The following is a 24,109-nucleotide window of genomic DNA, read 5'->3' on the forward strand; positions in this document are numbered from 1 at the left end:
CTAGCTGTGTGCATGCAACAAAATAACTACATACACCTTTCAGGCCAACCTCCTCACATATTTGTCAACATGTATTTTAGGTCCTGTTTTTGGCTCTGCCTGCTCCATGTGCATATTTTACAAGACTGGATGGTGAAAAACGGTAGGACTTTAGGACCCAGGACATTGGGTGCATTTGGAGAGGATAGATGAGGAAATAGGGTCAGTGGGAGGTGCTGAGTTTAGAAAAGGCCAAGCTAGATGTGTTAAGATCTTTTTGTCTGTCACCTCTTGTTCCAGGGAAAGCTGATTCAACACAGCCCTTCCCACCTCAAATACACCGTTGTGGTAATTCAAAGTACTTTTGTGGCTGGTGAGCCCGAGCTGTTTCCGGAGGACACACACCCCTATGGCTGCCTGGGTTGTGTGAATTTAAATTTCTATCAAGCGCAGATTATCATCTATTTGATTTTATTGTTTGTAAATGCTGCTGTTTTTTTTAAACAATTTAAAGAAAATTAAGTGTGCTCCTCCTGTCTCACTATAGGGTATCCTACTATCTGTCTTTGGTGCCACATTGTGCTGCCCCCCTCTGACTGTCTCCTCTCCTTTCAGCCTCTCTCTTAGTACGACCAGGAGATAAATGATTTCTTACTGATTTTTAGACAGAAAAAAAGAAAATAATAAAACTGCTTGTAACAGCACTTGAACTGGTTATTTGGACTGCTGTGCTTATTCAGAGCTACATGTAGCCGTGTTCATTGTCACCAGTCCTCAGGCTACACTTGCATCAAACACTAGGGGGAGTACTCTGTTTACTGCACAGAAATACAGATACAAAGCTGTATGGAAATGAGGCATCAGGTGGGCACAGGTAAACTTTTCTCCTTCAGCACACAACACATTCTCACTCTGACCTCGTCACATATGGGCTTTCCACGTCCATGTACGACGAGCAAGGTACCCTGGGTGCGTTGGTTGTTGACGTTCTGGGACATCGTGTAAAGTTCTCTTCTTTCAAAATACACTTCCGTTTTCACAGGAAATTTAACGTTTACATGCAGTCTCTTTCAAAATAAATGCACTATGTTGACTTTTTTTTTCCTTCAACAACAAACACACGAGGTTAGGTTTAGGCAACAAAAATACATGGTTAGGTTTAGGAAAAAAGAACAGGGTTTGGCTTCTTACACCGTACAACCCCTCTCGGGTGAAGGTCAGTGTTTGTTGGACTAGTCCCGCCCGCCCTGTTCTGACTTTCGCTGCCTTAATTTTCCTCCTTGTCCCGTCGCGTTTCCCCCTGACGCCGCCGAGTGCTGTTACACTATAACGCAACCGGCCCTGTATCATGCCGACTTTAAAGGACACATTTTTTTGTTGGTTTCTGACGCCGCAAGTCACTGCCCAAGTGCTGGGTTTTGACAACTTCAGAATGAGACTCGGCTCTCAGCACATGAATGTGAAAACTGCCCTCTAGTGTCAAACTCAGCACATAAATGATTCTGCGCAGTGAAGCTCAAACATCCAAGAGAGCAATAAAGCAAAACCCACTTTTGAGCGGAAGGGGACTTTAGGTACATATTTTGGAAGACACAAAATTAGTGTGATGGGTTTGAGAAAAGATTTTCTTTTTTATTTCTTACTGTTTTAAAACAAAGGCTGATATTGTTCTTTAACGACTACCCTGAACTCTTCCTTGCAAGCAAAAGTAGAACCCGAGGGTGATTCAAAAGTGCAGACCAGCCCTGCATGATCTGAAGCATGAATAAGATGGTGTGATCTGTGGTCAAGTTGTTTTAAAGAATAGACAGGAAGTTATATAATGGACAACCTGCCATGATAATCCACCATGCTTCAGGGTTAGAGAGGAAGAGTGCACTTTGTGTCTGGATGTATGTACGCATGTGTGTGTAGGACAGAGAGAACGAGTGAGGCCCTTATACAACATCTCAGTATAGCCATTATCCACACTAACCCTCCTCTCCCATTTCCTCGCATCAGGGGAGCTTAGCAAGACAGGATTACAACCAATTACAGGCCTCCCCCGGAGAGCGCAGACACAGGGTTTGAGATCATCTATTTATTGTGTATGACCAGATGGAAGATGGTCATTTAACATTTAATCAACTACGAGGGTGGCCGAATCAAAACTGAACAATTCATGACATTAAATACGTGCAACAGATTAGGCGTCATCGCCCATTCAATAAACATAAAGAGTGAAATAATATGGATATAACTGACATTTTAATCATAGAGGGAGAAACTGGCCACAAAATGGAATCCTCTCTCAGTCCGAGGAAACCTCAGTGTCGCCTCTGAATCAGAATTAGGGCTTATGTTACCAAATATAATACAGCAGTGTTGGGCCATTTCTCTCTGAGTGACACAGAGAGACTAATGCGCACTTTTAGATTCAGCAGGCTAGACTACTATTAAGCGCTCCATCTGGAAGAAGTTATAAATCAGTTACAATTGATGCAGCACTCTGCTGCGTGAGTGCTGCAAGAACACATTACACCTATTTTAAACTCCTTACATTGGATGCCTTCAGTGTCTGTATTGATTTTAAAATCAATTTTAAAGCACTCTGTGGTTTTGCGCCAACTTTATTGTCCAACGTGCTTAAAATCTGTGAACCAGGACGACCCTTCAGGTCCTCTGGCAGTAATCTTTTAGTGCAGGACAAAGATTTTTGGTGAGGCACCTTTTAGTTTTTATGCTCCGAGCTGTAAAATAGTTCACCCAAAGATCTGAGAGCAGCTGAAATTGTTGATATCTTCAAAGGGAAAGTTCACAGCAAAATCAAAAATACATATTTTTCCTACCTGTAGTGCTATTTGTCAGTCTAGATTGTTTAGGTGTGAGGTGCTGAGTGTTGCAGATATCAGCCGTAGAGATGTCTGCCTTCTCTTCAGTATGATGAAAATACATTGTACTCAGCTTGTGGTGCTCAGCTCACCAAAAAATACATTTGAAAAACTCAACAGCAATGTCTCTTTCTAGAAATCATGACCTGGTTTCTCAAGATAATCCACAGACCTTGTTGTGAGCAGTTTCATGTAGGAACTATTTTCTTTATATCAAACTATACCTGCCAACTGTATCACTGCGCAGAAGGAAGAGTGCATCTACTCCTAGCTCACCTAGCACCAGTGAGCTACCTAATGTTACAGCTCAGTCGAATAGAACATCATTAATGTTTACATCTAGCACTGTCGCAAGCCTCTCGTCCATAGATGCACATTTCCTTCTGTTTGGTGACATGGTTGGCGGGTGTAGTTCGGTCGAAAGAAAATAGTTCCTATAGTCCTTTTCCCACCATCTGGTTTTGTCTTTAAGGAGAAAGGTGATAATAATTGGCATTTACTGCAGTGGTCACAGGTATTTATCAGCTCGAGCTTTAATTGGCCACCATTGGCTCTCCCTGGCAAGAATGGAACACGACACCTGGATGGACACACTAACTTTTCGCCTCTTTTTCAACAAAATAAGGCCGTGAAAGGTACCCTGGATGTGTTGTTGTTGACGTTCTGGCACACTGTGTCAAGTTCTTCCTGTTACATTCATTGTCCACTTTCAAAGTACACTTCTGTTGTCACATTACATTTACTGTTCTTTCAAAATAAAAGCACTATGTTGGTAAACGCACGTGGTTGGGTTTAGGATAAAAGAACAGGGTTTGGTTTTAGAATCTTACGGGCGCAAACACTGCTCTCATCCTACTTGGACTTTTTCCACCTTAACTTTTGTTCTTGTCCCGCAATGTTTCCCCCTAACGCCAACCTGCCTCGTATCATGCCAAAGTTAAAGGACAGCTTTTTCGTCAGTGTCTGACACCGGAAGTCACTGCCCAAGTGCTGGACTTCGATGACTCACAGTGATACCAGGTTGTCCAAATTAGTCCGCACCAAGTTTGAAAGAGACTGAACAAATGACAGATATTTAAAAAAAGAAGCAACAGCTGTAACATTTTCACTGGCTTCCATGTGGCACACCAAAACAACCTAGAATGATGAATAGCCCTATAGGAAAGAGGAAAAAATCTGCATTTTTGATTTTGAGTTGAACTGTTCCTTTAAGTGGAAGCTTTAAACCTCTTTAGCCTGGCTTTTGATTGAAATGTTGTATAGCCATTATTTATTTTATTCAATTATTTATTATTGTTTTAGAATAAATGTTAATAATTTTTGCAGTTTTTATTCAATGTATATATTTTTATATATATTTTAATTATCTAATTTTGTGTTTTCTTTTGATCTATTTTATTAATTTTATTATTACATTTTCTCTTACTAATTAAGATCGATTGACTGATTGACAATCCTCAGTACACTGCTGTCTTTTGTAAAGACCACACAGGTTGGTTTCATCAATCATTCTTCATCTGCATCCGTAGTTTAGAGGCAACGCATGCATCAGGCAGGTAAATTTAATTCTCCTGTAGCATTCGATTGTGGAGTCATGCAGTTACCATCAAAACTGTCTTCAGGCAGGTTTAAAACAGACTCACCAGAATTTCCTCGGCCTTCCAATTCGGAAAGGTGAGCACGGCATGTTGCTGGGTTGTGCTGTTACAGTTTTGCCGTCGGAGAATTTCAGCTCTCTGCTCTAATTTCCAGTCACATCCTGCCCAACATACAGAACCTGGAGGAAGATTTGGACTTTGGCTCTCCCAGTGTTTTTTTTTTTTTTTGTCTTTTGAAATCTAACTTTTGTCCTTGGGCTCAACAGAGTGAGGAGTCCTCTCTAAAAGCAGCTGTTTGTGAAATATCTGATGTCACTGTCACTGAGTCTTCATCCTGGCAACACAGCTTTTGTTGTTAGAAATTGGTCTGTCCTGCTGGGTGTGAACACTGATGATTATTTAATATCACTCAAGTTCTATTAACACAGTGGGAAGGATCCTTCAAATTCATGCAGAAGTGCATGACTCTGACAAAGGGACAAAGCTGAGAGGACCAAGTGTGACTCTGTTGAACTCTGATGTATTAGTTTTGCAGACATCACACTCTTCTTCCTCTTCCTGTCATGTCACCTCATCCACTCACTTCCTTTGTCTTTCTTCCTCCTCTTCACACCCACAATTCTTCTATCTCCTATGCTGTTTTGTATCCTCTTTTAGATTCTCCTCTTCATCCTCATTTTGCTCCAGTCCTCTTTCCTCTTCTTTCTACCATGAGGTGCAGTCGTTCTGTTACAGTCTGATGCAGCAGCAGCCCGACGGCCAGACTGCAGTCCCTGCAAACAAGCCCAGCCACTGCTGAGTAATGCAGGCCTCGCTGCTAAGCGGGATCCTCCCGTATCTGTATTCCAGAGGGATGGAGTGATGATACTGCGGCGAGGCACTGTTTAACCTGCAGAGGGCTGAGGGCCAGACACTCGTGCCACCACACCTAAAGCATTCAGCCATAGAGAGGTCTATCTGCAGTGGCAAGAGGCGTGCATGCTCAGCTCCCTGCCTGCCTCCACGTGCCACTCACAGCAGCACTCAGACCTTGCCAGCACTGCAGAGATAGCAGCACGTACCGGGTATGTGTTTCCCCTCTGTTGCCCATCTGCTCTACCTTTCACTGGCTCATTCATCTTACTTTCACTCGACTCGGTGCACTGATTCACACGTTTAAAAACTTACAAGGCCAGTCTGAGCCGGTGACATTGAACACCGCTCCAGAGAGCAACATAAAACTTGTTCTGTCATAACTTACCACATTTATTAACAAAAATAAAAACAGGAGATAACTCACCATAAGCTTCTGGCCTTGGAGAAGGTCTTGTCCACCCTAGAAAACAAACATAAAAGTACCGCTATTATAAACAGCAATTACATATTGCTTTAAAAGTCATTTCATGACATTCTGTGCATGTTAGATTACAGTTAATCTCTTTCAAAAACAATCAAAATTGACTGAAAATTGTTTGGCAAATCTATGAAAACAACAGGGTGAGGAATTCAACATTTAAAGTTGGCTAAGTGCTGATCGCTCCACAAATAGCAACAATAATTTAAATATAGATAAAAATTAGAAAACATCAACACCAGGTGACACATGAAGGTATACTGCACTTATACTATATTATATATATTATATATGATTTTATATATATTATTATATTATATAATAGTTTCTATGCTCTTGCCTGCATACATCTAAATGTAAAGCCACTAGACTCCATTTACATAAGCAATCATTTTATCCATTACAAAAAAAAATAAATTTAAAGGTACAAAATCTAAAAAAAGTCTGTCTTGGTTCATCTTTCCACTGTTCCAAGAACCACCAACTCTGCTTTGAAATAAACCCCTAATTCACAGGGTGAGATGTGAAAATATGCTGTCTTTACATACACTAAAATTACTGCTTTTCTGAATGGAGTGGTGGCTTCGGTGTTAGCGACTTCGAGGCTGTTTCATTAAGGATCCTCTCCATAATCTTGCCAGACACTTAGAATAACAATCTGAGCCTTTTAGTGGCCATAAATTGACACTACAGAGCCTATGCCCCGAGAGGTTACATTGCAGCCTGATTCAAATTCTGTGGCTCAACCGATTTTGTAACCTGATCAGATATTTCAGCTGTATTACCACTGCCAAGGTTCTTAACATTGCCATGCGTTGTGTTTTGACAATTGTTAGCAAAGGGGTACCATCAGATGTATTTTTCAATCCAGTGTTTTTTCTATTACAATATCATAGAACATCAGAATATTGTCACAGTTGACCGAGACCAAAGTGACTTCTTCAAACATCTTGTTTTGTACGACCAAACAGTCCAAACACAAAGATATTCAATTTACAATATAAAACAGACAACAGCTGCAAATCCCAGACATCAAGTGTTGGGAGCCTCTGTCTCTAGCTGAACACCATACATTCATTCAACAACCATTCACATTCACACCTTCAGACAATTTAGAGTTATCAATTAACCTAGTCCCCAATCTGCATGTCTTTGGACTGTGGGAGGAAGCCGGAGTGCCCGGAGAGAACCCACGCTGACACGGGGAGAACATGCAGACTCCACACAGAAGGGCTCCCACATCCGGGATCGAACCGGCAACCCTCTTGCTGTGAGGCAACAGTGCTAACCACCACACCACCATCGATAGGATACACCCTGTACAGGTCTCCAGACTATCACAGGGCTGACACATAGAGCCAGACAACCATTCACACTGACATTCACACCTTTAGAGTGACCAATTAATCTGCATGTCTTTGGACTGTGGGAGGAAGCTGGAGCACGAGAAATATGGTCAGGGTTGAAAAATACAAAGTATACTAATAATAAGTTACCCTTTAAATGTGGAAAGCACAGAGGAACAGTGGACCATCCTTTCGACATACTAGAAGTCGAATGAACCGAGAGAGGCTGGTTATGCAGTGTGCTGGGATACCCTGAAATAACTCCTGCCATCTGTTAAAGTAGCATCTCTGAGGATGAAAGCATGATTACTAGCTTGGTGTTTCTTGAGACAGAATGAGTCTTGTCCTGGTTTGAAATCGCACTGTGAGGCTCATTACTCTCTGTCAGTCAAGAACAGACTATCATCTGTCCTCAAATCGCCCTGGATAAACAGATTTGAGCAGTAATCACTGGGAACAACAACAAGTCGATGCAGCATTGGAAACTCAGAGAGATGCAGAGTGTCGTTTCTGCCAACAGATGGCACTGTGTGTGCAGGAGAAACCTCACGTCTGACAAGTGAAAAACTGAGCTTTGCTTCTGTTCATCAACCAGAAAGCCATCTATCAAGATATTTAAGTCCACACAGCAGGCATTTTAACAACCTGACACACATAAAGCACTGAGTACTTCTAATCGTAAAGCATCGCAATCATAAGCACACACTATATCACTCTTGGGATGCAGCACTTAACTTCACTGGCAAAAACAAAGAGGATATTTGATACTGATAACTGTTGCACCATGGTCCAGTGAATGACTCATGGCTGCAGGCCTGTCTCTTGTGATAGCTGGTGTTGGTGACACAGGGAAAAGGGAATGTTTAGTATGTGTCTCAGGACTCCCGCAGCTGCCTCCGAGGCCGTGTATCGACCCCTCGGAGATTCTCAGGATGACACACCACCAAACAGCACAAAAGCAATACATAATACAAACAAGCCTCAAGCTGTAAGGTTTCTTTTACGTTGTTTTCCATCCTTGCTGTTGACCCTGTCTCCTGTGACTGTATGTTCATCTCCTTCCCTTGAGCAAAAGCTACAGACTGCTGTCCACCCTGTGTAAGCCGCCAGAGTTCCGGCCTTTTACTCATCTTTCCCTGGACATGATTAGTTTGCATGACACAGCAATGCCCAAAGGAAATCAAACAACCACTTCTGGAAAGAGAAGTGACTCTTCCTGTATCAGAAAGAAGGATAAAAACAGGATTTAAGAATCCACAGGAATGCCAGTAGCTCTGAGAGGCTGCACTCAGGCACAGTGGTGCTCTGAGCCAAATGTTAGCATCAGCATGCTAACATGCTCACAGTGTATAAAGGTTTGGACTGGACTTTAACAGAAGACAATCAACAAGTGTGTACCATGACCCACAGATATCTCACTATCCACACACATGACTCAATCTATAAACATAGATTTTAATAGCTTGTTGACAATCACATGACTATTATGATGCGCAAAATCCAGATTGAGGGCAGGATGTTATGAATCCATATACTACGTGAATTGGAAATAGAGGAACGTGACTACATCAAAGGTCCGGATAAACCTGCAGGCTGCAGGTATCAACAGAAAATTCAAAGTCATGTTGGATGTGATCCATCTAAAACAACTTGAATGATTTCCCCTGTGTGGACTATAGACTGTATAAATAATGGATGTAGCTACCGTGACATCACCCATTGACGTATGGACTGCCGTTTTGAAGCCTCAAATTCAGCCTTTGAGCCATCACCACCTTGGTTTTTTTGGTGTCTGTATTTGAATAAGAGGTTAGAGATGTGGAGGAGCGAGGGGTGAATTTGACTCACTGCAGCAACTGGTAGCGAGGCCTAGCAAACAGCCTGTCAATCAAGCGGCCCCTGCTTTTAAATATGCGTAACTTTGGACCTTAATAAAATGTAAACAGGTGACTTATTAAAAAATGACATCCCTTACAGTTGTCATAAATGTTACATTTAGCTGTACAGGCCCAAACTGGTTTTTGTACCAGGCTGTAAACATGTTTATTTCTGCTGTAAAGTTGGGCATTTCAACATGGGGGTCTCTGGGGATTGAATCACTTTTGGAGCCAACCTCAAGAGGCCATTTAATGAACTGCAGTTTTTGGTACTTGAGCATTGGCCAAGCCTTGGAGGTTGACACTTGGTGTGGACACTATATTGTCGAAATAAATTAAGCAACCTCATCCTCCAGACCTCCTGATGTTCCCAATATTACACAGCATATCAATGAAGGTGTACAAGAGTCTAGTGGACTCTATTTTGTGTGCAGTGGGTCCATGACTGAAACGAATGCCAACTTGTTTTTGGCTGGGTGAGTAAATGTGCTCGAGTGTAATTGTCTTTTATATTTCAGATCTGTAGATGGATGCACTTTAGCTGCTAGTTTAAATCTACCTGTTCAACTGTTCCCAGAGGTCTGGTGAAACGCCATATATAGAATCTGGGTCAGGGTTTAAATTCTGAAGAACTTGTCACAGCACACTGATTTTGCACCCAACTTGAAGCATGTCTGAGACAACGCTTCAACGTTAACATTTGACATTAGTTGATTCTGCTCCTCCAGACTGAGGAAGGAGGTTTTTGATCCACATCTGCCACTGTTTATTAGTGAGCTGTTTTATAATACCTCTAACGTTTACCTCCTATTATTTTAAGGACCTACAGTGGCTCTTGTTTTCCCAATTTGATCAACTGAAACAGCCATAGACAACACAAACCATAGGCATTTGCCTCCAGTTGCCAGCCCTCCATTTGGACAGCACACCAAAGAAGCTATTTAACATAAAATGATAAAGGTTTTATACATGTAAAATGACATGTTAAATCCAAGTAGCAACCTCTGAGGCTGAGCGATGAAGCCAAGGTGGAAGTGCCAAAAACTGCAGTTCATCAAACGACCACTTGAGGCTGCCTCCAAAAGTGAGTCAATCCCAATAGACCTCCATGTTAAAATATCAAACTTTACAACAGAAGTAAACATGTTTACAGCCTGGTACAGAAAACAGTTTTGGTCTCTACGGCTAATTTCAACATTCATGATAACTGTATAAGGGGTGGATTTTGTCACCCATTTACATTTTATTGAGGCCCAAATTTACACATATTGCTTGACTGACAGGCTGTCTGTGAGGCCTCGCTCCCGGTTGCTGGAGTCTGTGAGTCAGACCCACCTCTCACTCCTCCACAGCTCCAGCCTCTTGTCCAAATACAGTCACTTCTAGCTCCAAAAAGCCAAGATGGCGATGGCCGAAATGCCGAACTCGGAGCTTCATAACGGCAGACGGCCACAAACCAATGGGTGATGTCTCAGTAGGTATGTGTACACTGTTTATACAGTCTATGGTTAAGTCATATTTACACATTTCTGGGTCCATTTTTACATGTGAAATGGGTTTTGCATATTTGTGGATCACTTTCTGTCAGTTTGGGGACCACATGACAGTTTGGATTTCCCTCCGATTTCGTTTACATTCAGTACATCAGCATTTAGCCCACAAGTCAGGCTGCAGAAGGAGCTCCTGTTTCCATTCATATAAAAAAGACCAATAAAAAGAGGTAACTTAAGGTCCTAAAGTAAAAGAGTTTTTACACTTCTTCTTTTGTTGTGAGAAATTCTCAAAAGAAAAATGAAAGCTTAAAGCTTCCTCCTTCTCAGAAAACTGTGTTAGTGAGAGGAAACAGGCCCTGGGGGGTTTGTTTGTTCACTGTGCTGTGGAGTCACGAATCAACAGACTTGTGTTGTTACAGTAGGACGTCGCCTGATTAACCTCAGTGCAGAAGATCGCTCATCAGTTTCAACCTCTGGTCTCCACGTGACACGCACTGTCACTGAGATGGATTTAGTGGCACTGTCCTATCTCAAATCTACCACCAGTGTTGATTTCAGTGCGCCTGACAGACACGTGTGCAAATAAATCAGAGTTCCATCTTGAGTGGAATGCATAGTGGTTCTTTGGGAGAGAGCCAACATACTTACGGGCTGTCCGCACTGCTCTTGCGAAGCTGAGTATGAGGAGAGAAAAGCTGTTTTCATATGTACTGCATCACTAAGAATAACATTTTCTGAACCTCATCCCGCGCTGCTCACCCATTCTCAGGTTTCATGGAATTCCCATAAATGAAATCAACCAGGGTGTGTCAAGATTATTGGATAAAGGTTCCAAACTGAAAACCAATACAGGAAATTTGCAATAAAACACACCCTTAGCTACAAAACAGAACATGATACCCAAGAGCTGAGACCTCACATCAGCATACTGGGATGGATAAAGATACATTTGTCCAAGATTATGCACTGAACATGCTCTTCTCTTTGCTTGCGCTAATCTGCTAAAACATGTGCCTACATACACGTACAAATATTGTACTTGTCTGATAGAAGAAGGACTTCATAAGCTGTCTGAAGACAGAAAAAGTTGTTTTTAGATAGGGGACAAGAAAACTAAAAATACTGTTGGAGATACAGGAAAAGCTGATTCCCTTTATTCCTGTCAGTCACTGTACGTTCAACGGTTTATCTGAACCTTGTGAGAGGCTGGGTTTGAAGTATACAAATGGTCTAATAATAATCACAATATTATTAGGCTGCAGTTGTGGACTTGTGCAGCTTCTGAGTCCAAGACATATTTCCCTATGGGCACAATAAAGTATCGTATCACATCATATATCGTATCATATCGTATCGTATCGCATCATATTGCATCGCATCGTATCGTATTTGTGACTTCAGGTAAAATGGGACCAATACGGTTTTACACCTTTGACTTTTTAGGGATTAGCAACTAATCACCAAATGTGTTATTGCTATAAATGTGCTTTACATCAATCAATCAATCATTTTGATAGGCCTAGGATATACTGAGGCTACAATTCACACAGGCTCACCAAAACTGGACAATAGAAGATTGGAAAAACATTGCCTAGTCTGATGAGTCTGGATTTCTGCTGCCACATTCAGATGGTAGGGTCAGAATTTGGTGTAAACAACATGAAAGCATGGATCCATCCTGCCTTGTATCAATGGTTCAGGCTGCTGCTGGTGGTGTAATGGTGTGGGGGAGATTTTCTTGGCACACTTTGGGCCCCTTAGTACCAACTGAGCATGGTTTAAACACCACAGCCTATCATGTGCTATCATGTCAATATGGACCAAAATCTCTGAGGAATGTTTCCAGCACCTTGTTGAATCTATGACCAACAGGCAGCAAAAGAAAAGATGGGATTTTACAATTTTTTTGGTTAATCTACCAAAAGTCTTCCAAATGACCTGACTTCAACCTATGCTTTCCTCTTTAGTCGCTCAGTAAATCTGTTGTACAACCAACAATGATTTAAAAACCACTTTTCCTGTCAAAAAGAAACTTAACTCGTCCCTGAGAGACATGAGAAAGAAAGCAAACCTGGACTGAGCAGGATCGCACACTGACAAAGAAGCAGCAGACGCAAAAACTCTCAACCTTACCAGCAATACAAAGAATATCCTGTCCCTGTCTGAGAGCACAACAGCTGGAGTGGACAAAAGCAAGCTATAAGAAATGTGCCTGTGCTGATGCATTTGTGGGCTATGAGTCATATTTGCACACAGTGAAAACAGTTTGTGTCGCCCAGTTTTTATGTAAAGAAAGAGTCCATGAAGCAGCGCATTTAGGAACGCACGGCACTGATAGGAAGTACAGCTCAGGAGGTTTTCGCCAAGTATTGGCATTTTTTTTTTTTCATGCTTCTTCTACACACTCAGCTAGGTATCAACCACAAGCTGGTTTCCCCGGAAACAAATATCAGTGAAGGGATAAGAAGGCTCAAGGCGGGTCCTAGAAACGCTAGGCCATCGCCGTGTCAGCAGCCGTGACAATGAGTTCATTCAACTTAATCTGACTTTAAGTGCAACTCCAAAATTTCCTAATTTCTTCCCTGCTTAAACTTTTAAACGTTTTCCTTCACTTGAGGAATTAGCTGAGGCCTGCGGTATACATCAAGTCAGCAACACTGCTCGTGGCAAGTAGGTCAGCACACAGGGCTGAGGAGTCAGCCCCGAGGAAATCCAGCTTAAAGCAAACAAGTTTGTTGTTCATCTACTAAATCTGCTGCAGTAACAAGTTCTCGCAGTGCTAATTCTATATATGAAATATAAGTAAATGTAGAATAATCCAGATGGAGATAAACACGGCCCTGACCAAATGATCTTAAAAGGTCTGGGACTTGACTTGAACGATCACACTGGCTGTTCAGTATTTCACTTTTCAGAAGCTGACTGTTTGTTCAGCTGAAAAAAAAGTGTGAAGACCCCAAATAACCCTCTGACAACAATATTTATTAAGAAAAAGATGTGTAATAAAAACACAGCTGGTGTTATTCCGCACACTATAACACATTTTAGTTTTAAATTTATGCAACTGATGTTGTCAAACTAATAAGAACACAATCCCAGTGAACCAAGGTTGCACAGAAATTATTTCTCTTCCCTACAGCTACAACAAATTCTGGTGCAGTCACGGTCAGCGTTACACCCAGTCCACCCAGCATGAGTTCAGAGCATGCTGACTGAAGTCCTCTGTGGATGTCCAGTTTGGGGTTTAATACTCTGCAACCAAAACAGGAGTGAAAAGGTCACATAGGATGCCTGTGGTCCACCCAGTGAAGAATACATCTTTGATTGCAAATTTCCCTTCCGTGAGACTAATAAAGGATTATTTTTCCTCATTTAAATTTTGCACAAACTCCACCATAGCAGGGGAAATAACCATTATAGCATTATTATGGTATTACAGCTCCACCCTGGTTCAATGAGACTGTGAGTAGCCACAGTAGCAGCTCTGTGAGGTTGCAGTCTGAGACACATTTGAGATGAATGCCAGCATGCTGACATACACACAGTGACAATGTTCATATGCTGTTTTTCAGGCATGTTCTAGATAGCACCAAACAGAAAGTACGTTGAATGGGAATGTCATTACTTTTGCAAAACAAACTGCAATTTTGACCTGGTGATGGTGCTGGATGGAGGAGTTAAGGGATCACCAAAGTAATTACACTTAATCTTTAGGGGTCGTAAATATGTGAACAAAATTTGAGATAAGATAAAACTAAATCCCACACCAGGGAAATTTACTACAGCAGCTCTAGAGACAAAAGCAAAGGGAAAAGTGATAAGTAAAAATGAAGATTAAAAACACTACAAAAATACAAATAATATAATATAATAAAAAACAAATATAAAAAAAAGATTTTTAAAAAGCTATATAGTAATATAAATGATTAATATATAAAAGCTTCACTTATACAGATCCTGTATGTCCATGATGGATAATTGCACAGGATATCTGTCAGCACACATGGTGTGTAGCACTGACAATATAAAATTATATAAATATTATTGCATAGTAAGTTATTGCACAAGCAGGACAACTGCACAGAATAGCTGCACAGTATAAATATACATATGAGGATATTTACACAGACCCATATATATAAAATACAGTATGTATAATATGTATGATATTACTAAATAGGATATATACGTAACCAAAGGTAAATATTGAAAAATAGCAAACCATCCAATAGTTGTCAAGATATTTGAGGGGGGAAAAAAAGCCAAAAATGTCAATCCAGAGAGGAGAGGAGAAGTCAGAGGTCACCAGTGTCAGTAGGATTCATCCCCCAGGGACCATAAATGTCTCCAAAATTTTTATGACAATCCATGACACAGCTGTCAAGATATGTCAATCTCAACCAAAGACGTGGACTGACCAATAGACTGATATTTGTCAAGTAAAGCCCTGTCTCCACCAAACACTTTCAGTATGGCACCTTTGAAAGCAATTTAAACGCTACCCCTCAGACCTGGTACCTGGACCCTTGGTCTGTTAAACATGTCCACCGCAAACAGTAGTAGTATCACTCACTGCTCCATCCAGCACTCACTGTATTTCCTGTAATTTCACTGGTGACACAGATGGAAGTCTGCACCTCGTTTATCATCCATGGAACGAAGTAGCACGCTGACATTTTCAGAACAAAATAACACAGGCTGCAGTGAGCGTCTCTCTCCATGGGATATTTAAAAATACCGGGTTTGTGCATTTAGTCCTCCTCAGGCAAGCTCAGGGGTTTAGTTTTGCTGGAGTCCACAGGAACGACGCTTCGCCACGCTTTTTTTTCTCCATGTGAGGATTAGAATATATGCAGTTCACATAATCTGGTCAAAATTAATATACATTTTCAAATACTTGAAGATCCACTTATCACTAAATCCAAGAGAGGCAATAAAAACTAACGGAACAGTCAAAGTTGTCACAGTGAATTTTAAGGTGTGTTGATGGATTCACGTCGTCAACTCATGCACTGAGTAACATTACAAGTAAACTTTCCACCTTAAAAGCCCCCGGCAGTCGGCCCAGTGAATAAAGTTATTTTTTCTCAGACTCTGGCTGCTGCAATAGGCAGCAAAACATGCTTTCATTTTATAGTTATAGAGTACTAATGTATGTGAAACTCTCCACAGTATGAACAGTGGTTACATGAGCCTCAAAACCAGCCACAACTCAGCCCTGAGCAGAGTGACCGTCCTTTATTGACCAATCAGACTGCAGTGTTCACAGCTCCACCTTTTAGTTCCAGATCTGTGTGCTAGGTACCCCAACAGAGGGGGGACCAAAAATGGGGACGGTACGGAACGGTTCCATTGGCACCATCCACAACTTTTCACAGTGGAAACAGAACAAATGTGTACCAAACTGAACTGCACCATACTAAGCTACTTACGCTTTACTCTGAATGAGGTCTTCCTCACATTAACACCGACAGTACATACACTAAACACATATTCTAGCATCTGACTCTGCAGTCAGTCATTCGCTATGCTTTAGGATAGGAAGTGTAAACTGTCAAGATACAGAGACAGAGACAAGGCCTGGAGCAATGCTGAACAATATCTTTATATATTAACTTTCAGGGCAGAAACATTGTCAAACAACACGTGACCAGATCAAGACTGTAAACTGTATCTGGACTCAGCATAGACTGAATGAGCCCATTGACAGAGAAATGAGCGTAAAGTGGTTGAATGTCCTCATTTAGCTACAGTACAGTAGGATACAGTGTGTATGTAAACACACATGCACACGCACACACACACACACACACACACACACACACACACACACACACACACAAAGTGGTACCACAGCTACACTGACTGCCAGTAGGCACTGTGATATCTATCACATTCACAAACAAAAATCACGTGTTATGTGCTGGCAGTGTGCTTTACTTTGATATGACGTATAACTCAGACTCTCACACACAGTTTAATTTAATCAGTTTCATATCATTTTAATGTTATTTTCTTGAGTTTATACTGCCATTATTTTGGATCTGTAATGCCCTTATTATAATGACCACTTTCAAAGAATATCTTAGTTCAGGTTTAAGTAGTTTTGAAGCTCCTTAATGTGCATTTTTGGAGTTTCCCTCCTTGTTTCCTTTATTTAGGAACATTTCTGTTTTATAACCTGCTCTCTTAATGAAGTCTATTACCGTGTTAATATAAAGTTAAAGCAAACTGTTCGGTTGCTTCACATTGAAAGCTTTTCATCAGTGAAGCACTGGAGGACTTTTACTGCAGCAACAGGAATTGTTGACACAGCATAACCGGCTTTTCTGATAAAATCAAGTGTACATCAAGATAAAAAAGATATTTCTGAAGCGAGACAAGAACAAAAAAGACACAGTCCCTGGTGAACTGGTTAGATAGAGAGCAGGTAATAGGTGTTAGTTTTCATTTGAAAAACAATACCTTTAAATCAGAACACCCAGTTAAGACTCTATTTACTGCCATCTGGGATCATATTATCAATGTCCTTTCTTGTAAGTGTTATTTTACAATCAAAACTCCTTTATTTGTTGAGTTTTTACTGTGTCAAGAAGCATAAAGTTGCACATGGCCGCATTATTTTAACGTCTGGGGGCACAGAGGGACTTAGAAAGTACAAAACTACAACAAAAATCTGTTTTTATTCTCACCAGAGCAAATATAATTCAACAATTGTCAGTCCTGTGAGCACTGGGTCATTAACTGCAGCTCACCCAGTGCCCTCCCACCCCATTCTTCTCTGTGGATGGCTTGCCATTGTGAATGTGAATGTGAATGTCAAAGTAAATATGCAAGGTGGACCGAGTGAGTAGGCATTGAAGAGCCCTCTGGTTGCCCTACATCTCCTGTTTGTTTTGCCTCCACCTTTGGAAAGGTACTTGAGCGGCCTCCTGTTCTCAAGGAGCCGTGCCTTGCGGTCTAATCATCTTTTGTCATGCAAACATTTGCTTTCGTCAAACAAAGAGACCCTCTCTGTGATGTCTTCTTGTCGTCCATGGCACAATATTCAATACAATCAGCATTAGACGCTAGATAATCAAAAAATCAAACAGAGATAGAGGCTTTTTGTTGTCTTCAAACAGCAATAGGTATAAAAAAACGTACAATTCTTGCATTTTTGTTGGAGCAACAACTTGCGCAAACACTTTAAAACTGGTGTGATCATTCTTGAACATATCCCCACAACATTATTATGAATCAAATCTGTTTAACACTTGGAAATACCTTATCCCTAAAGAGTCTGACGTCTTGCTTACTTGGAAAAATGACTTTGCTAATCAGCTGACCAGAGAATGTCGACTACAATTTAGGCCCGCTCAAGTTTCAAAACAATGTGGGTCTTTCCACTTGGTTGTTTTTGAACAGGATGGACGCGCATTCTTCAAGTGTTTCTATGCGACACTACAGCATACAGCATCATTGTTCATGTGGCCTGAATGTCTTGCCACTGCGGTTAGAGAGCATTCAATTCACTAAGGACGCCAGCCAGGGGTCTGTTTCGTTCATGATTTAGTCATTTATGGGAAAAAGAAGACACTGTGAGCTACAGGATGTGTCATGTGACATCCAAAAGGCATGTAAGAGCACATCCAAAGGATAGAAAATAAAAGGATATGAAAGTGTTGCAACATACTGGCCACACTTGAATAATGGGAACATTATGAAAAGGGAAAAAAAAAGTGGTCTGCCTGTAATAAAAAAAAGGATCATAACCGACCCAAGGTGAAACAAAAACCTAACACAACTACTCAAATTAAGTGACAGTTCCTTTAAAATCTGATGCCAAAATTACAGAGCATGCTGTGTCAAAGAAAAGCCGATCCGCGGAGAGCAGAGGGGCTGCATTCCCTTCAGTGAATGCCAACAGGATGCAAGGGGGCACAGTGTTTTATAGATCACTCACTGATGTAAGCAATCAGAGTGACCTATCGAAATGCCAAGTGCAGTGGCATTCAAGGCCGGTGCTAAACACAAAACAGAAAAGCAAGTATTTAGCTTTTATGCTGTGCACTGGCTAAAGGACTCTCCAGGGTGCACAAACAAATGACGGGAATTAATTAATTAGAAGTGTGCCAATTGGGAGGCCACTAAAAGGCAGCTGATGAAGTAATTAATCATGAGGTTCTACATCTTAATGATAAATCCAGTTAAATCCAAAAATTTTACATCTCAGTTTGAGCTATGTGACCTTGAGGTGGGTTTTACTTGTAGTTATCTAGCCTCGTTCTGGACTGTCTCTCACGCAGTGGATGGTTCTTTAGAAAAGCTCAGGGATGAGGCCATGTGCTGCAGAGGTGCAGACATTTTCCAAAACAAACAGTCTTCACCTCTTACTTTTTTTCATGTAAAACCGAAAAATATTGTTTTTGCTCAAAACAGTTTTCTAGTGCGACATCTTTTTTGTGTCATTGTGGTGCGCTAAACCATGATAGGCTCTTTACTGCCCCCTGAGGCCTGGAGCGGTAAAATACCCACTGGTACTTCATCACACTTAACAAGAACACTTGCACTAAGTGTTTGAAGTGTCAGTTGCCAACACTGTGCTCCCTTTTGAGGGAAAGAATTGTGTTGTCACATAAGTAGAGAAGCATAAAATGTTGAAAAGCTGTGGTGTCATGGGTTGTTAAACAAATAAACAGAGATTTAAGGCACATAAGACACATGAATATTCACGGTTAGCATGGTAAATCACTAAATAATGCCAGTGACAGTTAGGACTGATGGACAGCTAATGTCATAAAGTAGAGCAGCTCCCGTCTGTCGTCTCCAACTAAATCTCAGCCTAGATTAAACAAGAGTTTTTACAAGCAGGTTGCTTACTTTAAGACAACACTTAGGACGGAGATTTATTTGCTTTTTAGCCAAGCATTAAGTAGACAGCCAGCTGTGTCAAGAACACATGAAGCTTAGTGTAAGTTCAATCGGGACGACTTGCTCATCCATTCACAATTCTCTCCATCCCACTCCCACTGCTTCCTCTAATCAGCTGATAATGGGTGTTCACTCCTCCAGTTATCCAATCAACCTTTGCCATGATCTCTATCAGCCAGTCAGGATGCAGGATGCTACTCATCCAGATCATCAGCACTTTTCCATCTTCCTCTCATCTCATCTTTAGCATCTCTACCTCCATCAGCTTCTAGACCCTGGGGGGGTTCCCTATTCTACCATGGATTCATCACCTGCCTCAAATACATACCATCTAAATGGAGTCGCCAAAGACTTTTCACATTTTTTGTTCTTATGTGCACAAGTAAATAAATATTCTTTTCACAAAAAAAGAGTCTCTCCTGATTGAAATACTTGCATATGTGCTTTGCTTGTCACTGAAGGATTCAATTGGAGATCATCAGACTATCAGAGAATTCAGACTGAAGAGAACCTTCGCATTTTCATTATGTAAATGTACGTATGTGTGCATCCTGCGAACATGTAGCATCACTTTTTGAATTGTGCACAGCCAACACTCCAAACTGAAGAAAAGAGCAACTATCATGTGCATGCGAACGCGTAGTTGAAGGTAAGTATATCTCCGACCTTAGTCTAACAATCCCTGGTGATTTAATCAAATGTGTATAGAAGTCCAAATAGGCAATATCCAGCCACTGTGGATATTTGATCCACTTGGACAGGGTTGTTTAACAATAAAATAAATGTACACAGACATTGCATTGACAGCGACAGCATCTTTGGTTTTCTATCCCGAAAAAAAGGGCTGTGGCCCGTGCAACATATAGCTACTAAGCCTAAACTTAAAGCCACTGTGGGGCTGAATAGACAGGCTATTTACTAACTGACAGGCTCACTTGACCTAAGCGACTGCTGCTCATCAGATGGAAACTTCTTCTTCTTTTTCGACACTTATTTCTCACTGCTGTAGTCTTCAATGAAAAACATCCATGAATGAATCTGTGTTCATAAACCATTCAAAGGTACAAATTTTCATTCAGCAAAGGTACATTTGGCTTAACATGGTCTGGCTTTGCGGGCAAAAAACTATATGTGATCCTCCATTTGACAAAACCTGTTTCTGAATGACTGGCTCCCAACTATGACACCTATGACAGAACAGGGAGCCCTACAGGACAAATTAGCATCCGATATACATTTTACACCAGGGGTGGCTCCTATACAACACAATGATTAGATTTACGCTTCATTGAAAATGTTATCCAAACACTATTTTTGGCTTTTACAAGAACAAAAGGATACACAAAGACTAACTTAGCGTATTGGCAGACGTAAATCAAATGTAAGTGCACAGCTGCTTCTCTGAATTTTTCTATGGGACCATCGACAGCTGCCTTCCCATAAATGGACAAAGCAACCACTAGCCAAACCTGTAACACCAAGAAAGCTAATGCCCAACTCAAAGACATAGTTTGGATGGATGTGGGACTGTGTGAGGTTCCTATCTATGGTCAGTGTATATTGTGCAGCAGAAGGCGCTTGGCGAGCCCTGATTTGGAGAAGCAGGCAGGAGTACAAACACAAATGCGAAGTAATGAACTGGTGTGATGTGAATGTTCGCTGTACTTAGAATATTTATCGCTTTCTGGTGCCATCAGACGGGGTCTTCCCATTGGTCTGACAGCCCATTATTCCGACATCTCATTGTTCCGACCATATTAAACCCATTGTTCCGAAGTTCCATTGTTTCGAAATCATCATGATGCCCTGTGGTTAAGGTCTGGTTAGGTTTAGACACAAAAACCACTTGGTTAGGGTCAGGAAAAGATCATGGTGTGGGTTAAAATGGAAAAAGAAACTGGCAAACACATAAGCTGTGAGCCTGCTTTGCCTCAAGCCTTTCCCAGCTGACCCAGAGCCGGTCGCGGCACACCATCAAGGCAGAAATACACCTGCCGGGAGCCGTTCAGCACTGCGGAGAGCTCCCCACACAACCCGGACCCCAGAGTTAATAACAGGAGGTTAAGGTGTTTCACTCTCTCCTCTCTATGACACTTGTATCTCGACCAGTAGCCTACTTTTGTTGCGTTTGCTGATCCTCTATGGTACACAAATACAGTATAGCCTAGTATAATCACATATCGGAACAACGGGACGTCGGACTAATGGGATGTCGGACCAATGACATGGACCCAATCAGGCAGCCCTTTTCAGCGGAGAACTAAAGTGAAACTAAAACTTACAGATGCTCTCCTCAAAGCCAGACTCTATTGACAAAAACAGTAATTTTACCTCACACAACATGGGAGTTTCTGATCTACCACCGCCTCAATCTGTTAGTTAATTTGTGTTATTGTGTGACTTTGATGTTTTAAAAGGTTAGTTTAGATTCACCAGAATGAGGCAGCAAGTCTCTAGCACCATGGGGCCAACAGCCAACATACTCTCACAGTAATTACGACTGTAGCCACAATGTCAAAATCGTCTCACAGCCCAGCCCAGGTATATTTCCAGACTTTCAAGAGGCTACCTTTAACACATGTACACAGAAAAACATAGGTGTACACATAACTTCTGAGTACAGGCAGTCAGGCTTGCAGTTGCTTTGAAGCACCTGTTCACCTCTTGACCAGTAAAAGATTTCTGCTGACTGTGTGTCACCCTTCAGTACCCTGTAAAGTCTGAAGTGGGCCACATAAAAACCCCCAGGGACATGAGTGCTGACTGACATTAAGAGAGATACAGCACTGATATGTGTAGCACATGTTTTCTATTATAAGCATAAATGTAGTCATACCTTCAGCTGTCAGGCTCTGAGTAATACTTTCCCTGTAACCTGAACTGTACCTACTTTCCTCTCGTGTTGTTTTTGTCACCTTATCTCGTCTATGCTTCTATATCTGACGCCACCCCATCATGTACAGAGTGTAACCTTTAATGGTTCATCAACAAGCAGAAACGACAGTATGAGGGAGTCTGATTTATGATAAAGAATCCACAAAGATGACAACCAATAAAGCTGTTATCGTGAACATGATGACAGTCTAGTGCCAGCAGCACGAATATGCAGACACAAATACAGACACAGAATCTGTCGAGTCATCAAACAGGGAGACAGAGGCAGACATACATATAAATACACAAAATCACAATCACACAAATGAAAACTGAAGAGGTTTTGTTGTTCTACAAATTATTAGGATATTCATTCTTACCCTCCGTAGGCTCCAAAAGTGAAACTCCTCTTTCTCTGCGGCATGCCGGCTAATGGATAGCTGTGAGTCAGTCAACTCAGTGCTGAATGGAGCCAGCACTTGTGTCACTTACGCTGACTGAGCATGTGTGTGTGTGTGAATGTGTGTGTTTGTATGCTTTGCCTGCCGTCTGAGTTCCACTCCCGCAGCCTCGGCTAACGTGCCCTGCCTCTTCCTTGCTCACACGCCTCCTTCACAAGCGGGTTGGGGGGGATGGCAAGAGGATGAGGGAGGAAGAGGGGGGAGGTGGGGCTGGAGTGTGAGGGGGCTGCTGACCATGCCAGTCTCCCAGGGAACCAGGAGTGTAGTGGCAGCCTTTCTCACATACAGGCTACATCCTCTATCTTTCGTGCTGTGAGATCACAGAGTACACAATGACAGGTGTTTTTATATTCAAAATAAACTGTGAACGCTGACACCACATGGCGCTGACACAAGCCACACAACCACTGCTTACTTGATCATTTAAAATGGCTACAGGCAAAACAGAGAGGATTTCTTGGCGCTGAGAGTTCACCTAGAACAAGTCTTGCAACACTCCTCTCTGTCACTGCAAGACAGCTGGTTAAACAAGCTGTAGACATCAGACAAACAGTTTATCATTCTTCACAAACGTCCTAATCACAGGGCCGTGCCCCAGCTCCACTCCTGCACACTGTAGATCATCACCTACAGTGTGCCCCAGCTCCACTCCTGCACACTGTAGGTGATGATCTCCGAACAAGTTTTTAATCTGTCCCTTCATCTCCCTCCTAATTCTTTCTTTTGTAAGCCCATCACCTCTGGTATGCACATAAAAGGAGAGTTAATGCAGCGCAGAGTTACCCTGCATTAGTATTAGCCACATTGATCAAACTGAGTCAGTGTCTGGACGCAGAGTCTCTACTTTAGCAGGCTGTTGAGTTTGATAAACTGGCAGCGGTGACAACATTAATGCCTCCATGGATTATTGTATAAAGAGGGATTGCAGCGCAGCGCATCAGCCAGCTATCTGATAGACGCTCACCTCCAAAGCATTCGCAGTATGTCGGGTGAAACAGACACAGTGTGAGGCAGGACAGAGCGAGCTGTGTCTGATGGGAAAAGGAAAGTTTTCAGTTAATTTGATTCTAAATCATGGATAAATAAAATCTCACCCATCCAGGACCTTAATCTCCCCACAGACCATTGATGTCTTCATCACATTAACTGCTCGGCACTCGTAGTAAATGAGCACTTAATTAATCAATGCACCTAACAAATAAGCACAATCACGCTGATAGACAATTACATCATCTCTCCACCATGACATCACCTCTTTCCTCAGAGACTGCAATATTCTAAAAACATTTCACCACAGCGTCACAGTCCTGGCTGACTTTGTTGGTAATGGATTTCACTTTGTGTCTCGGCCAGGTGATCATTTAT

General features: G+C 41.7%; 1 protein-coding gene across 6 annotated transcripts in view; it reads right to left on the bottom strand.

Moving 5' to 3' along the window:
- LOC125892332 (rap1 GTPase-activating protein 1-like) overlaps window positions 1-22,873 on the bottom strand; it is a 78,740-nt gene extending 55,867 nt beyond the window's left edge. For 2 of the 6 annotated variants that reach the window (XM_049582284.1, XM_049582282.1), the window contains exons 1-2: window positions 22,664-22,873; window positions 5,727-5,762 (exon numbers count right to left, since the gene is read on the bottom strand). In XM_049582284.1, coding sequence (XP_049438241.1) covers window positions 5,727-5,762; window positions 22,664-22,707 — 80 coding nt within the window. In that variant the 5' untranslated portion in view covers window positions 22,708-22,873. Of the gene's footprint in view, window positions 1-4,492; window positions 5,329-5,726; window positions 5,763-22,663 lie in introns of those variants that run through there. The other 4 variants (XM_049582287.1, XM_049582285.1, XM_049582292.1 and 1 more) reach the window with 4 other exon arrangements.
- Window positions 22,874-24,109: the final 1,236 nt, after the last annotated feature.

Source organism: Epinephelus fuscoguttatus, linkage group LG7 (assembly GCF_011397635.1).
Source record: "Epinephelus fuscoguttatus linkage group LG7, E.fuscoguttatus.final_Chr_v1".
In the NCBI taxonomy this organism is placed as follows: domain Eukaryota; kingdom Metazoa; phylum Chordata; class Actinopteri; order Perciformes; family Serranidae; genus Epinephelus; species Epinephelus fuscoguttatus.